Genomic DNA, 17,947 nt, shown 5'->3' with positions numbered 1-17,947 from the left:
GAGAGTCCGCCTGCCGATGCAGGGGACAAGGGGTCGTGCCCTGGTCCGAGAAGATCCCACGTGCCGCGGCGCCGCTGAGCCTGCGCGTCTGGAGCCTGTGCGCCACAATGGGAGAGGCCACACAGTGAGAGGCCCGCGTACCGCAAAAAAAAAGAAAAAAAAAAAAGATTCTTTAGTGGGTTTAGGGCTTGTCAGTCCACTTGTTATAGAGTTCCCCATCTATTTTCACCTAATAGTTTTAGCAGCCACTGATACTATTGACTAGATCTGTTATTTCACTGGGAGCTGCAAATGATGCTTTTCTAATGCCATTATTCCTCTTGCATTTGGTTAGCGCTTTTTAAAGAATTAATTTTATTTATGATTTTAATATTTATATTTAGAAATTTTAAAATAAATATTTGAAATTATTTATTTATTTTAAATAAGTTACTTAAAAATAAAGTGTCTAAGGAAGTAGTCATCTGGAATATTACCGTTCTGAGGAATTGAAAAACATAACGTTACAGTATAAAATATGAGGATGGTTAGCATCTTAATAGGTCATTCTGTGCTGTATTTGAATAGTCTTTCATTTAAAGCTTATTTTATTTTAAAAAATTCAGCTATTATTAAAGATGGCATTAATAATACCAAATAAATTCAGTTTTATTGGATTTCATAAACTAAAAAGAATTAGGAAGATAGAATTTTTTAAAAAAAGAAAGAATAAGGCTATAAAGTGGTCTGAAGTGACCTCTAAAAATGGTTCGCTATTCCCTTGACCCAGAAAACCCCACAAAATCATGCAAATCAAGAGGTTCAAATCTTTGTGTTGGTTTTTTTTTTTTTGCGGTACGCGGGCCTCTCACTGTTGTGGCCTCTCCCGTTGTGGAGCACAGGCTCCGGACATGCAGGCTTAGCGGCCCTGACTCATGGGCCTAGCTGCTCCGCGGCATGTGGGATCTTCCCGGACCGGGGCACGAACCTGCGTCCCCTGCATCGGCAGGCGGACCCTCAACCACTGCGCCACCAGGGAAGCCCTTTGTGTTCACTTTAAGAACACTCAGGAAACTGCCCAGGACATTAAGGGTATGCATATCCGAAAACCCACCAAGCGTCTGAAGGATGTTACTTTAAAGAAGCAATGTGTGCCATTTCATTGTTACAGTGCTGGAGTTGGTAGGTGTGCCCAGGACAAACAGTGCGGCTGGATGCGGGGTCGGTGACCCAAAAAGAGTCTTGAATTTTTACTGCGGATGCTCAAAAATGCTGAATTTAAGGGCTTAGATGTAGATTCTCTGGTCACTGAGCACAACCAGGTGAACAAAGCCGCCAAGATGTGGCACAGGATTTACAGAGCTCATAGTCGGATCAACCCATACATGGCGGAGCTCTTTCTGCCACATTGAGATGATCCTTACTGAAGAAGAACAGATTGTTCCTAAACCAGAAGAGGAGGTTGCACAGAAGAAAAAGGTATCCCAGAAGAAACTGAAGAAACAAAAACTTAGAGCCCAGGGGCTTCCCCGGTGGCGCAGTGGTTGAGAGTCCGCCTGCCGATGCAGGGGACGCGGGTTCGTGTCCCGGTCCGGGAAGATCCCACGTGCCGCAGAGCGGCTGGGCCTGTGAGCCATGGCCGCTGAGCCTGCACGTCTGGAGCCTGTGCTCCGCAACGGGAGAGGCCACAACAGTGAGAGGCCCACGTATTGCAAAAAAAAACCAAAAAAAAAACTTAGAGCCCAGGAATAAATGCCACACAAAAAATAAATGTAAATAAAAGTAAAAAAAAAAAAAAAGGAATAGGCTGTGATTAAATACAACCAGGCCAATATCCAAATGCCATCATTATTCAAGATTTCACAATATTAAAAATTTTAAAAAGACTCAATTTGGAACAGTCACGAACTTAACATGAAAATTCAAATAGAGTACAAAGAACTTTTTTTCATGAACCACTTGAGAGTGACAACTGATGTTCTCTTACCCCTGAATATTTTAGTATCTACTTTCTACAGACAGAGACGTTTGCCTACATAACTGCAAGACAACCATCAAAATCAGAAAATTAACATTCATCTATTACAACCATCTAATCCTCAGTTTTTCTTCCTATTCAGGTTTTTCCAATTGTCCCATATTGTCCTTTATAGTGAAAGGATGAAATTTACAATTACTGACTGCATTTGTCAAGTTTCCCATTTGGAACCAGTTCCTCAATCGTTTTAAAACTTTCATAAACTTGAAACTTTTGAAGGTTACAGATCAGTTATTTTGTAAAATGTCCCTCAGTTTGGGTTTGCCTGATATTTCCTTGTGATTAGATTCAGGTTGTGTTCCTCTGTACATATGTCACAGAGATGTTTTTCTCATTTTAACTATTAGGTGGCACGTGATTTCCGTTTGTCCCATTCTGATAATTTTCATTTTGATCACTAGACAAAATGGAATCTGCCTGGTTTCTTCATTGTAAAGTTACTTTTTCTCTTTTGTAATTAATGAGTATTTTATAGGGAGATATTTTGAAACAATGTAAATATACCATTTTTCATCATATGTTCTATTTATTAATTTACTTAATTATAATTATATGGATTCATGGTTTCCTATTTTATTCCATGGATTTTATTATTTATTGATTGATTTATTGATTGATTGGCGGTACACAGGCCTCTCACTGTTGCGGCCTCTCCCGTTGCGGAGCACAGGCTCCAGACGTGCAGGCCCAGTGGCCGTGGCCCATGGGCCCAGCCGCTCCGCGGCACGTGGGATCCTCCCGGACCGGGGCACAAACCCGTGTCCCCTGCACCGGCAGGCGGACTCTCAATGACTGCGCCACCAGGGAAGCCCCCTATTTATTATTTTTAAATATTTATTTATTATTTTGGCTGTGCCACGTCTTAGTTGTGGCACGCAGGATCTTTAGTTGTGGCATGCGAACTCTTAAGTTGTGGCACGCGTGAGGGATCTAGTTCCCTGACCAGGGACTGAAACTGGGCCCCCTGCATTGGGAGTGTGGAGTCTTACCCGCTGGACCACCAGGGAAGTCCCTATTCCATGGATTTTAAATCCATTGATATAATTGTTTTGATGCTCAAATTGTCCTCAGTTTGGTCTAAGGGATCCCTTTCATTATGGCTTCTGTGTCCTCACTGTGCCTGGCTCCAATACACTGTTCCAGGCTCTTCCACTGCGTGAACATCCTCCCAAGATTCACTCAAGAATGGACCATTCACCCAAGATTATGTATGCTTCCCTCGCCCAAATAGGGCTCTGACAAACTGTTCATGGCCTCTACCACAACTATCCCCACAACCAGCATGGGGACTTGCTGGGCATCTTTACTTCATATTATCTCAGGGCTTCATTTTTACGTCAACTAGTTTGGACTTTCTTACAGTTCTGTGACTTAGGGCAGTTTGACTGTTTATGTGGTGGTTGAAGGCTTCAAGAGTGATTATTCCATAGAGTAAGGTAAAAGTTGTATTGCCTTATATGAGCTAGCCTTGGGAAGTGCACAGCATCACTTCCATTTTACTCTTGGTCAAAGTAGTCAAAAACCACCCAAATTCAAGGGATGAGGCATAGACTAGAGCTCTCAGTGAGAGGAGTATTAAAGTCATAGTGTAAGAAGAGCATATGGGATGGGAGGTATTTTTGTGGCCATCTTTGGAAAATACAACCTGCCACACTGAGAAAATCAAATCACATAGAAACTATATTGTCAAGATGTTCTCCTAGTTCATGTTTATCTTCATAGTCTGAGAAATAACTTGTCGAAAAGCAAATACATTTTGTCTGACTATTCAAGATGAGATACTGAATAAATTGTCAGCATCTTACCTTAAAAAGAGTTAACTTGAGCTGATGAAAAAGTAATCTACTAGAACTTTATGAAAATTCTAAATTAAGATCCTCAGTAAGTATTATGGGCTATTATCATTTTTTTGTTTTGATTTTTACAGCATCTTGTGACCTTTGACTTAATTGGTCATTGATATCTCAGCAAGCATGGAGATAAGATTAGAAGTTTTGACTTCAACGAGTATCAAGCAGAAAAAACCCTGGCCACGAGTCTCCTGGTTGGGACAGGTAGGTTTTTCTTTAATCATACAGTATCAGTTCTAATATGTGTTAACTGTGTGCTTTGCCTCTAAGATCAAAGAATGTTCTGTGGCCTTCACAAAATACAATATCATCTGTAGAAGGATCACCTGCCTACTGAGCAGGGTTTTGTGTATTTGTGTGGTAACAGGCTGGCAGAGATGGGGAGGGAGCATCAGTCTTTCTGTGGTCTAATCAGAGTTGCCACCACTCTCATCACTCTCTTGCTCCTTTTCTCCATAAACTTGCTTAATCTTCTTCACAGTCCTCTGTTGCTTTGCTCTTGGAGACCTGGGATGATGTATCATCCTCACTGTCATCGGCTGTGCTCTCCTGGGAATGCTGGGACATAATTTCTTCACCCTGCAAGTCCCAGTTTTTGAGATTGCGCAGCCAGAAGACCTCTCTGCAATTGTTGAGGATGAGCATGGCTTTCACTCTGCAAACTAACAGCTACAGGGTCTTTTTGAGCAAAAGCACACGTTTGGTGAGTTTCGTGTCCTGGTGAATCTTGGAATGCCCACACAGGTGATGAAGCAGCGTGGTGTCCAACTGGAAGGTTTCCAGTAAGCTCAGATCATTTTCTCGATGTTTTCTAAAACTGAAGTCTAGGAGCAGCATGACACTGCTTCAGAAATGAGAAGCCATGTCTATTTTAATCTAAGTAGGTAATTTAAAACTTACCCATACTACTGTTCAGATTAATGAGATAACAGCAGGTAACTCAGTTTGGGCTAGCAGAATTGGAAGACACTCCTATAATTTTAAACTCCAAAGAAATATCAGTGCAACTGTTAGGTCATCCTACCTAGTAATTCTAGTAAGAGGTACTTTAAGATAGAATGAAAAATCTTCAGGTTACAAATATACAATCTTTCTTAAATGTCACTTTGTTTTCTTTTCTGGGATAACTTACTTAGGTAAGAGGCTGAATTAACTTCTGGCATCTCTTAAGTCTGTCTCTCACATGTTTCTTCTCTTAGGAAAATGAAGCTGTTTTTCTTTTGGATGATAAATTCATAAATGAAATTAATTTGCTATCAGGAAGGACAAAGAAGAAAATTCCCAGTCTCCAGCCTTTGATGAAGGATGTTACAGTCCTAACAACGTCCAGTAATGGTTAAGTAGTACTGATATTTTCAAAAGACTAGATTAACTGTATTTTTAAAAATAATTTTGGGAGTAATATTAAGGGAAATGTTACATTATAAATATTGCGTTTCCTTTTTGGAAGCAGACGCCTGGCTGGCTGGGGTACTTGCTACAGGGGAGCTTTTCCTCTGGAACAAAGATCAAGATTGTTTGAAAACTATACAAGCAACTGAAAAGCCTAAAGAAATGATTAAAGCTGCAGTAGGTGGGAGATTTTTATTTGTTTAAATTGGTTTAACTTGATATATAGCAGAAAAGAAATACATCTCTGTGTAAATATATATATCTGTATATATATGTATTTTTCCTTATATCTGTAAGTATTTTTTTGGTGGTGTTTATTTGTGACAATTGGGTTCATCTTGAAGAAGAAAAATCTGGCATGCCTTACATATCTGTGATAACAGTGGGTTCCTAATATCACATATGAGTACATGATAAATGTTATTATAATTTATACTTTTAGTTTATTACTAGTGCCTTAGTTTTACAGTCTGAATGGAAACATCATTTAGGTTCCTTATTGTCAGAATAGATAAAATTTGTACTTTTTTGTGGGAATTCAGACTTCAGAGGTGTAATTACTTTTTTTTGTTGTTTTCTAGCAAGCTCTTTGAGACTGTACTTGTATGTATCTGGCAATGGGAAAAGAGTTCTGCTTATAACTCCTTCTGGATGCATATTTCTTTGGGAATATTTGGAATTCAAGAATATCTTATCTTCTAAAAGCCCTTCATTGGTGGGCCAATGGTCCCAGATCATACCTGAAGAAGCAGTTCATTTGCCTTCCACTGAAGATAAAGAAGCTGTAGTGCATGCTGTCTTTATAAAAAATGAGGTAAAATCCAAATCAGGCAGGGTATTATAGAAGTGGTGGAGATCTCAGACTCTAAGAACAGACACCATCTGGGAAGCTGTTGAGCAGAGTGTGTAATGGCATAGCTATATATCTCCAGGCATCATTAATTGTCACAGTAATGGTGAAATTATCACGGAAAAGGTATTTTTATATTTCTTGGTCACATTTTAAAAGATGTGTATTAAAAATGGTTTGCACTTAGAGCTTCCTAGTTATACTTTTCCCTAGTTTTAGAATATAACTAATTTTGTAATAAAGAGAAAAGCAAATATCGTATATTAACGCATATATGTGGAATCTAGAAGAATGGTATAGACGATCTTATTTACAAAGCAGAAATAGAGACACAGATGTGGAGAACAAATGTATCGATGGATACCAAGGGGGAAGGGGGTGGTGGGATGAATTGGGAGATTGGGATTGACATATATACACTTCTAAATATAAAATGATAACTAATGAGAACCTATTGTATAGCACAGGGAACTCTACTTGGTGCTCTGTCGTGACCTAAATGGGAAGCAAATCCAGAAAAGAAGGGATATATGTATACATGTGGCTGTTTCACTTTGCTCTACAGCAGAAGCTGACACAGCAGTGTAAAGAAACTATATTCCAATAATAAATAAATAAATATTTGTTGGATTTTTAAAAAGCTAGAATTAGTGATATTAAGTAAGCCATTTAATTCCCAGGAAATAACACGTTCATTAACTAAAAGCATTCAGAATAGCTGCATGATACTCTTTGTATGTATGGACCAACATTTTATTACCCAATCTACTATTGTTAGAGATTGCATTTTGAACTTTTGTCGTTCTCCTCCACCCCCATGGGTTGTGCCCTAACTTAAATAATATGTAACTATAGGGACTTCCCTGGTGGTCCAGTGGCTAAGAATCCGCCTTCCAATGCAGGGGACGTGGGTTCGATCCCTGGTCCCACATGCTGCAGGGCAGCTAAGTCCGAGAGCCACAGTTACTAACCCTGTGCTCTCTAGAGTCCATGAGCCACAACTAGAGAAAAGCCCATACACTGCTATGAAGATCCGCATGCCACAACTAAGGCCCAACACAGCCAAATAAATAAAATAAATTAATTAAAAATAAATAAATAATATGTAACTGTAAAAGAAGAGAAAAATAAATATATTAGAATATTTCCAGTTGTAGCCAGAGTAAAGCCCGTGTTTTCTTAAGAGAGTAAACTGCACCTTGATTTCCCATTTGAGATATGCCTGTGGCTCAGAAATTACTTACTTAGTCTTTAGCTTAATGTTCAGCTACATGTTAAGAGTAAACATATGAGCAGGCTCTTGATATGTTTCATTTATTTTATTTATGATGAGAAACGTGGGGTTTTTTTGTTTGGTTGTTGTTTTTTTTTGCTGTTCTTTCAGGGATTAGTTTATTTTATTTATAGTTTAGTTAGTTTATTCTATTTTTTTCCTTGTTGGTTATTTATTTTTAACATACCAGTGTGTATATGTGAATCCCAAACGTCCTAACTATTCCTCCTCCCCACCCTTACCCCCTGGTAACCATAAATTAGTTCTCTAAGTCTGTGAGTCTGTTTCTGTTTTGTAAATAAGTTCATTTGTATCATTTTCTTTGATTCCGCATGTAAGCTATATCGTACGATATTTCTCTTTCTTTGTCTGACTTCACTCAGTATGACAATCTCTAGGTCCTCTTGATTTATTTTCAGATTAATTATATACTAAAGTATATTAAATTTATCTACAGTTATTTGGAGACTGCTGCTTGTGTTCATTTACTTTCTATTCCGGGGAATGCCTGAAGTTAACATTTCTAGCAATTCGGTGGCATGAAAATGTATTTACATCTATAAGGTGAGGTAAATGTTTCCTTCTTCCTAGTTTTCTATCTGCTTTTTTTTTTTTTTTTTTTGTCACTCCATGCAGCATGTGGAATCTTAGTTCCCCTATCAGGGATTGAACCTGTGACCCCTGCATTGGAAGCATGGAGTCTTAACCACTGGACCGCCAGGGAGGTCCCTCTATCCCTTTTAAAACATTGTTATCTTTTGGCCCATAAATACATAACAAGATTAGTAAGTGAAATGTGAATATCAACTTCTGAGGCTTTACAAATTCTTTCTTCCTGTAAGTATTGTTCTGTTTCTTTACTTTTCATTTTGAATGTCTATTATAGAAAGTTTTTCTTGTTTTTATTTCCCTTCTTGGAATCAAGAAAACATAAAAGGTAAGGCAGACAGACTATGGTCTTACTTGTCTTAAGACTATAGAAATAACTCCTTTGAAAAGTAATTCAATTGAATTTTTTAAAAATAAATTTATTTATTTAATTTTGGCTGCATTGGGTCTTTGTTGCTGCACACGGGCTTTCTCTAGTTACAGTGAGCAGGGGCTGCTCTTCGTTGCGGTGCATGGGTTTCTCATTGCAGTCTCTTCCCTTGTTGTGGAGCATGGGCTCTAGGTGTGTGGACTTCAGTAGTTGTGGCTCGTGGGCTCAGTGGTTGTGGTTCACAGGCTCTAGAGTGCAGGCTCAGTAGTTGTGGCGCACAGGCTTAGTTGCTCCGCGGCATGTGGGATCTTCCCAGACCACGGCTCGAACCCATGTCCCCTGCATTGGCAGGCGGATTCTTAACCACTGTGCCACCAGGGATGTTCCAAATCAATTGAATTTTGAAAAGGAAATAACTTGAATTTACTACTGTACTTTTTAAATGCTCAAGTATTTTTTCAATTAAAAGTAATTTTATTTTTTAAAAAGCCCAATGAAATAGAAAGAATGCGTTAAAAGCATATAGTGACTAAGATTTAGCAAAATAGTGAGGTTTTTTTTTTTCTGTTTATTTTCTTTATTTTTTATGCTAGCAGTACTCTATTTGGGTGTAATTTATATAAAATAAAATGAACAAATCTTAAATGTACAACTAGGTGGACTTCGATAAATGTACATATGCCTGTAACCATCCTCATATCAAATATAGAACATTGTCACTATCCTAAAAATCCTCTCTTCTCACCTATTTAATACCTGTAAAAATGTTTGTAATAATGTAGAAATATGTGTATCTAAACTTTTAATGGATGCAGATGTTTTTGGGGCTGGCTACAGAACATGCCATTATTAATAAAACTCTGATATGGACCTTGTTTAACTAGCAATTGCTCTTTTGTGTCCTGGATGAAACTTGTGAACAGCTGCTACGAGACCCCAAATATATGTGCACATGTACGAATTTAGTTGGACCCTTTAATTTTTTGTAATGAAGTGTATATTAATTTAAAAGTTACTATACTTTCTGTTTTCAATTATTTCACTACTTAGATCATTGACATACCATGTTCAGTGGGCACAACAAGATTGCCTTCTGTGCAGTCTGATTCCTAAATGTGAATCAGTAAAGTCAAGAGGAGCTCTAATTTCTGCATTTTCAAGAGATGGCATTACCCTGGCAGTAACTCTTAATCAGAAAGACCCAAAGGTCAGTAAATATAATCTATCTTGGAAGTAACCTGTAAAAGAGAGAGTTTAGTTCAGTTTTGAGATTCTTTTCCCCCGAGTATAGTTTTTTTCCTTAATATTACTTTATATTCTTTAAATTGGTGTTTTCTGATCCACCTCGACATTGTAAATTGGTAAAGTTATTTACATTAGCTGCTGTAATTTTCAGAATTTGGCCTTCAGAGGTGAAAAGAGGATAATGGAAAAGGAAGAAAGAAGGGCAAAGTGGTAACTGATATTCTTAAAATGTAGTATAAAAGAGAGAAAAGTTATAGGTGGTCAGTATTATCTTGCCAGTTGGCAAAGACTAGGTAGTTCATTAATATAATAGATCTCTAGGTCTTCAGAATTATAAGTAAAATAATTTTAATGGTTTTTTTTAATCTTTTTTTTTTTCTTTCTAGGCAACTCAGGTATTATTTATAAACACACTGAATTTTGTTACACTCTGTGGTAGCCTTAAAGGATGTAGTAATAAGAATCCTGTGGTTCCAGCTACACTTATCAGGTAAGGGTTCTTTTGTATTTCTAAATAGTGTTTTTATTTTCTTTTTTAATAGTTTAATAAGTTTAAGGCACTGATAATTCAGTAGGTGTCTAAATAGATATTTAGATAGTTGATGTTATCTTGGGAAGAGTTGAATTATGACTGGGTAGAGAAATACTGGGCTAAGTTAGGCTGAAATGAAAAAACCTGGGTTGGGAAGACCATTATATTACTCAGGCTGAGGTGTTTCTAGCTTTTTAAACAAAGTTAGCATTCTCTGCATACGGGTGGATAGTACCATAAGTGGTGATTTTGGATGGCACGTGGACCTATGGAGGATTATAGAGTAGGAAAATTTCCTCTTGGATCCTCCTAAGTTCCTATTCTGAATTGTTTTCTCTGCTGCTCTCTGAATTTCCAAAGTTTTCAGGTTCATCCAGCCTTGCCTTTTTATTTTCTTTCTCTCCCCAAAGTTTCCTTTCTAGAAGTATTACTAGTCTCAGTTCAGTGGTCTGTTTGACTTAGGGTGTCCATCATTCACGTGAGGAGGAGCTACTTTTTTGTCTCCATGAAAGAAACATTAATATTATCAGATAGTTAAGGAGTAGTAAAGATGGCTTTAAGAAGAGGGAGTCTGCTACTGAGTGGAACTCTGGCAGGCTGCAGAGAAGACAGGCGTGGTATTGACCTTCAAATCTACCAGATCTTAGTTTTGGACACTACTAGGATTAGAAGTTGTTCTAATTATAATGTAAGTGACAAAAACTTTACTTTGTTAGGTCTTATTTTCATCTTATGATTTGCTTATGAATCTAAGTAAATTTCTAATTTGTATGTTGTATGGAGTAGATGTTTATGAGCAAACTCCTTTTTTCTTACCTCTTTTTCTGGGAAGTAAAATACATGAAATGTATGTGACGTTTGCCTACTATTCATTCTTTTGACCTTATTTTTTGAAGCGTCTCACCCCTTCTTGGCCATTATAAATTGTCAAAGACATTGTAGAGAGTCCTTTCTAAACATATTGTCTTGCTTTTTCTAGGTCCTACTGGGTAGGTGATATCAGCTGGACTCATGATAGTCTTTTTCTGGCTTGTGTGTTAAAACGTGGCTCCCTGGTTTTATTGACCTGCCAAGGTGAATTGCTAACGTTAATTACATTTGGTTGCTCTATAGAATTTGGGCCAGCAGAATTTATTCCTCTTCACCCACTAATAACATATAGGTGAGACATTTGAATTGTTTTAATTTATTTACAGAAGTTTTTCTCTTTTGGTATTACTTTGCTGTGTATTTTTTTAATATAATTTCATCTTTCAAATTGTCTTATTCTTTCTTTGAGTCTGTCATCTCAATATCCGCTTCTTATTTATAGTTTTCTTCTGTTTCTTTTTGTGGCTTAATCCTGGTGAAAATTTGACATGGTGACTATGTAAGTATATGTTATTTAAATATGCAGTAGCACTAAAAAAAGTAACTTCTTTGATATAAAAATTAATAGAACTGTGATATATCTTTTATTGTTTCAAAAGCAGAGCACTTAGATAAAAATTAACTTGGCATATGTATCTACTTTTCTCCCAGAGGGAAAAAGGAGAAAAGTTGTTGGAAATGGGTAGTAGACTTTAGAATTTAGCCATATTTTAATTTTTAATTGTGAGATCATGAAGCATTTTGGCTTTGGAGTCAGAACAAGAGTCAAACCTTGCTTCTTCTACTTACTAGTTGTGTGACTTTGGGTAAGTTATTCTTAAGACTCTGTTTCTTTTACTGTGAAATGAAGATGACAGTAATAATCTCTTAGAGTTGAGGGAATGAAGTAGATAATAAATAATTATAAATTGCTTTAACACAGTTCTGGCATAAAATAAGTGCTCAGTAAATATTTGCTGTTATTGATGTTGATATTATTATATATGGCTAGACACCTATTTACAAATCAGAAGCATTGGAAAAGGTCTTTGAAATTAATCCATTCCCTTTGCTGTATAGAAAAGAAACTGAGGAGGGATGTGTCCTTGATTATATTTAGCAAAAAGTTTTGCTTAATTTTTAGCAATAGAAAATTCTGATGGAAAAACTTGTCACTTTGTGCAGTGAAAGTGTTTTTCCTTATTTCTTATGGTCTGATTCATAATTGACTTAAATTTCCTCACATTTTCCTTTAAAATTAGTATTTAGGGCCTTTCAAAATGGATTGCTTTTTTTGATTACAAAAGTAATACATATTCATTGTTTTAAAAAAACTTAAAAATCAAATGTTACAAAACTAAATAATGTAGAAAGTGAGACTTGTAATCCTATTCCTCAGAGATAACAATTTTAGCATTTTAGTGTGTTGTCCTCTAAATTTAAAAATTTTATATAACATTTATAACAATATTAGTTTCTTTTTTTTTTTGCGTTATGCGGGCCTCTCACTATTGTGGCCTCTCCCGTTGCTGAGCGCAGGCTCAGCGGCCATGGCCCACGGACCTAGCCACTCCGTGGCATGTGGGATCTTCCCGGACCGGGGCACAAACCCATGTCCGCTGCATCGGCAGGCGGACTCTCAACCACTGCGCCACCAGGGAAGCCCCATGGAGTCACTTTTTAATGGTTTTATAAATTTCACAGCATGTACATTCTGAAACCAATCTTCTGTTGTGGATCATTTGGCTAATAAAATCTATATTTGATTCGTTTCCTAACCAGAAAAAAAATTATATTTTTGCTATTCTCTTTATAGTTATAAAGCTCCAAAGTTAATAATCAGTGATATTAAGTAATCAGAATCAGGTACACCACCATAACAATAAATAACTACACTTATGTGGAAACTCAGTCAGATTTAATCTTAAGCTGATAAAATTATACTTATCACCATCCTCTCCAGATGTCCTCTGTTTCTTTTCTTTCTCCTCCTTAATAAATACACTTATAGCTCCTAATTATATTCTTATAAGTATATTTAAATAGATAGTAAGAAGGAAAGGTAACTAACTCTTCAATAGTAAAAATGAACTGCCTCAATTATTTTCTGGAAAAGGTTGTATAAAACTAGATTAAAAACAAGACAGAGTAAGTGCCACAATGCTGGGAAAATTTTAAAAAAACACATAAACCTCTGTATTATTTGATCACTTATGTTTTCCTCATAGATATATGCACATTTAATATTTTTGCATTTAATTTGCTTGCATTTTCATCATTCTGGAACTTTTAATTGTTTTTTCTTTGGAATAGCATAATTGTTTCCTTTAAGATTTTTCTCTTACTAATTCTTGAATTTTGGTGTTTGTTTGCTAGACCACAGCAGTTTACACTTCAAGATTCAGATAATTCTGTAGATTCATCAGCTTCTGATAGTGACCCTATGAGACAGAGATTTTCTATAAAAGCACATTCACGGTTACCCTACCTCATTATTTCTGATGGATACATGGTCACAACCCTTCGATTTCTTGATAATCTGTCTCCATCAGTGCTCATGAGATCCCTTCTACTTGATTCAACACAGAGGCTTGAGAAAACATACCAAAGTTTGATATTGTCTAAGGTATAGTGCTTTTTGGTACCATTAGTAAAAGTTGACTTCTTAGTTCTTTCAAATTTAAAACTGTACTCACAGCCTTGGATTGTATACAGTTATCTGTAGATGTTTTAACTGTTTGTAGTACAATTATCGACAAAATTTTGCTCTGGAAATCTTTTTTCTTCTATAGCCAAAAGGCCAAGGGCTGAACTTGCAATCACTGGATTCCCTAAGATCTAGCTTGTTAAAACACCACGGAAATGAAAATTTAGCTGATTCTACTGTTCCCAGATTCTTGCAGGCAGAAGAAACAATGAAGTTAAATGAAAAAACAGCAGATTTGCAGGTACTTAGTAACAATGTTTTATTTACTTTGAACAGTTACGTATTGACTTTATTCCAAGAAACATATTTTCTTTTTCTTTCATTAAAGGGAAGAGAAATTTGAGAGCGCTAAAGTGATTCTACTTGTAAGGAATCAAATGATATTAAGTATACTTTTTTTCACTCATGTTTTAGGGTTTTGAAGCTGAAGAAACTAATGAAGGCGAACATTTTCCAAACAACTTATTTTCTTTTTGGAACCAAAAGAATGATCTATTGTTTAGTAGTGCCAAAGAAGGAAGACTGGAATTTGCATCTATGTTTGATACCATACATGCAAAAGATAATACTGAGGAGACAGATAAAACTGTTACAGAACTGCATTCTGTCCAGAAAAATCTCCTTGCAGCATGGACTATAGGAATTTCAAAAAATGTGACAGAAAAAAATTTAATGTTAAATTACACAGTAGTTTGTATCACTCATTTTATGTACATTCTTCAGTTTATAAAATGTCCTTTCCCCAAACTTGATCTTTTTTTAAGCAAGAGCCCAAGACATAATGCATGGGTACTTTGTATCTTTCAACTTTTTCATCAGTGTTTATCAATCCAGTACTGGGATATGAGATACAGACAAGATGTAGGACATTTGGTAAAGCTGACCTCAAATACTATAAAGCTTTTGCTGACACAGCAACAACAGAATCAGTTATTCTCAAAGAAGCTTTTAGCCTGTTTTCATTTACTCAGAATGGTAGCTGATCATTTAAATGGCGTATACAGTCTTCAACCAGAAGTTATTTCAGCATCAACTGATGGAAGTAGAACAGCAAAGCAAGACTCATTGGTGGTACCCATTTTTCAAATGTTTCAAGATAGTGGTGCTGGGAAAAACTGGTCTTGGAATTCGTCTTTCAAGATTCGTCCTCAAGTATTAAACTTTGTTCAACAGCCAGGACACAGGTATAATGACTTTAATATTAGGAGACCATCAGCTTTATAGATTTTTTCAAAATTGAGATATAATTCCCATACTGTAAAATTCTCCATTTTAAAGTGTACAATTCAGTGATCTTTAGTATAGTCACAGGCTTGTAGAACTATTAGCACAAATTCCAGAATATTTTTATCACCCTCAAAAGAAACCTTGTACCCATTAGCACTCAGCATTATAGATTTTATGTTATAGAATTTATGCCAGATATTATTCAACACATATATTTTATTAGTCTTGGGCATCCATGATACTGTTGAAGGATTTTGGTTTAGATAAGCACTATAGAAAAATGACCACAGGTACATAAAGCATTTATGAAAGTTTTAAAAATACGCATTTTTTGGTCAGTGGACTTTGTGCTATATTTAAATCTGATCAGTTTGTATACATGTTATTACCCCAGTGAAGAATACATGCAGAAATAAAAAGGCTAATGAGGAGGCTGTACTCATTCTTATCCCTAGTCTGAAATTTGATTCTTATGATTACCTAATTTTGTGTGCAGATTGATTGTTCTCTGGAGAGTATTGTACAGAAAAACTTTATGGTATCAAACACAATTAAGTCAAAGAGTTCCTGAAGATGACATACAGTTAACTGAAAAGATGACACATGAAGCATCTACTGTCAAGTCCCTGTTATGTCATATACAGGCTAAATTGCAGACTGCTGGAGTTCTCTTGAACCAGACCTTAGAACTTAAATCTATCAATGGTCAGTATCTTATAAACAATTTCTAACTCCAGGAATAAGTGATATAGTTAGTTGGACTTTGATTTTATTAATTGGTTGCAATTATTTGCTTTTCAAAATAATTTCTGGTGGAGTTGTATCCACTAAATTTTAAAACAAGTACATGTTTATAAAGGAATTTAATTAACCAGCACTAATTTTTGGTTAAAAACTTTGTAGGGGAAGAGTGTTTCCTATTAGGATCATATGAAAAGTCTGTTCAACTATGGAAGAAAGCTCTTCAAGAAACCCAAGAGAAAGGTAGGGGAGTGTTAAAAAATAATATTTGCCATAATATTGGTAGGACCATATTTTAGCATGCTGTTGAGCTTCAGAATTATTTCAGATTTCTGAGTGCTCACCATTTCTTAATGCTCAAATCGAATACATATTGTAGGTACCTTTACTGTCAGAAATAGTTATTTAAAATTATTCTTAGTCTTGGAAATTGTAGCACCAAGAATTTTTTCTGTTATCCATAGATAAGGCTCCTCTGTCCTTTTTTTGATTAGTGATGGAACCTGTGATTGATTGTTGATAGGGAAAAAAATGAGACTTAATCCCAAATTTAAAAAATATATATTTTGTCATTTAGTGCACTGCAAGTATCTAAATGAGAAACTGTGGGTCAGATAATTTGTCACTTTATTACAGACTTATAGAAACATGGATCTAAGGCTCTCTGCCCTTAAGTAATTCAACTTTAAGAATTTCCTGTGGGACCTCCCTGGTACCGCAGTGGTTAAGAATCCGCCTGCCAGTGCAGGGGACACGGGTTCGAGCCCTGGTCTGAGAAGATCCCACATACCATGGGGCAACTGGACCCACATGCCACAACTACCGAGCCTGCGTGCTACAACTACAGAAGCCTGCACCCCTAGAGCCCGTTCTCTGCAACAAAGAGAAGTCCATGTACTGCAATGAAGAACAGCCCCCGCTCACTGCAACTAGAGAAAGACCGCGTGCAGCAACCAAGACCCAACGCAGCCAAAAATAAAATAAGATTAAAAAATTAAAAAAAAAAAAGAATTTCTTGTGAGTTAGACTTACGGGCTACATGGAGTTTTTTTTTTTAATATTTATTTATTTGGCTGCATTGGGTTTTGGTTGCGGCGCGCAGGATCTTCATTGCAGCACACGGGCTTCTCTCTAGTTGTGGCACTCAGGCTCTTGAGCGTATGGGCTCAGTAGTTGCGTTTCGCAGGCTCAGAAGTTGTGGTGTGCAGGCTTAGTTGCCCCGTGACATGTGGGATCTTAGTTCCCCGACCAGGGATTGAACCTATGTCTGCTGCATTGGAAGGCGGTTTCTTAACCACTGGACCAACAGGGAAGGTTTCCTGCATCGAGGTTTTGATGAGAATCTAGGGGTGTGGATTCTAGAAACTGGTGATAGCTTTTATGATATAGGGCTGAGGGTATGAGTAAGATGACAGGTTCTCAGGTACTGACCTTGGAGCTATCCTTGACTGCAACTACTACCTGGTCAGGTTTGGCCAATTATTAAATTTATTTTCTGACTGATGTGGCTTTGTATGTTTCATTAATTTATCTACTTAACTGGTATTTATTGAGGGCCTGCTATGTGTATTAGGCAATAGGAATAACTGAAATAAACAAGTTTACCCTAAAGTTGCCCACAATCTGGAGGAGAGATCACATAAACAACTAGCATGTTTCTAATTATGTTTTATGGTAGGTGCTGGGAAAGCACACAGTCTGAGCTGGAGTGCAAACATCAGTCTGGGGAAAACCTGGAGGAGCTGACATTTAAAATTGAGTGAAAATTGTCCAATTGAATGAGTGGGAATGGTTTAACAAAGGATATAGCATTCCTAAAGCAAAAAGGCATGGGAAACCATGGCAGTTTGGTAAACGTGCAGGTAGTTTTAACAGGACCAGATTATTTGAAATATGTGTGTAATATTGAGGATAGGGTGGTGAGTGCTAAAGTGAGAGGTAGAGAACAGATGATAAAGGAAGATATTCTGCAGTGCCATGGGATTAAGATTTTATCCTGAAGACAGTGGGGTCAGTTAAGATACTTTATGTAAGAAAAAGAACTTTTCAAATAAATATAGGCCATTTGGAAAGATCACTTCAGTACATTATGGAGGGCCATTTGTAGGAATGTGGTGTAGAGATGTGGGTTTTACCTAGAAGCAAGACAGTTAGTTGAGGAGGTCCTGAACCAAAGCAACGTCAAGAGTACTGGAGGACAGAAGTCACATTTGTCAGATATTTAAGAGGTTTGATCAATTGGACTTGAGTAGAGAAGTCTAATGTAGTTCTCAGATTTGGGGATT

General features: G+C 36.7%; 1 protein-coding gene across 1 annotated transcript in view; it reads left to right on the top strand.

The window, feature by feature from the left end:
* The first annotated feature begins 3,990 nt into the window (after positions 1-3,990).
* Positions 3,991-17,947, top strand: part of CPLANE1 (ciliogenesis and planar polarity effector complex subunit 1) — a 131,259-nt gene continuing 117,302 nt past the window's right edge. The window contains exons 1-13 of the mRNA XM_065873637.1: positions 3,991-4,071; positions 5,067-5,202; positions 5,321-5,440; positions 5,841-6,073; positions 7,840-7,946; positions 9,412-9,568; positions 9,993-10,096; positions 11,118-11,300; positions 13,364-13,613; positions 13,780-13,935; positions 14,109-14,878; positions 15,418-15,626; positions 15,825-15,905. Of these exons, the coding sequence (XP_065729709.1) occupies positions 3,991-4,071; positions 5,067-5,202; positions 5,321-5,440; positions 5,841-6,073; positions 7,840-7,946; positions 9,412-9,568; positions 9,993-10,096; positions 11,118-11,300; positions 13,364-13,613; positions 13,780-13,935; positions 14,109-14,878; positions 15,418-15,626; positions 15,825-15,905 (2,587 nt within the window). The remainder of the gene's footprint in view (positions 4,072-5,066; positions 5,203-5,320; positions 5,441-5,840; positions 6,074-7,839; positions 7,947-9,411; positions 9,569-9,992; positions 10,097-11,117; positions 11,301-13,363; positions 13,614-13,779; positions 13,936-14,108; positions 14,879-15,417; positions 15,627-15,824; positions 15,906-17,947) is intronic.

This window comes from Phocoena phocoena, chromosome 3 (assembly GCF_963924675.1).
Source record: "Phocoena phocoena chromosome 3, mPhoPho1.1, whole genome shotgun sequence".
In the NCBI taxonomy this organism is placed as follows: domain Eukaryota; kingdom Metazoa; phylum Chordata; class Mammalia; order Artiodactyla; family Phocoenidae; genus Phocoena; species Phocoena phocoena.
The sequence above is the reverse complement of the archived record's forward strand: the minus strand, read 5'-3'. Positions and strand labels throughout refer to the sequence as shown.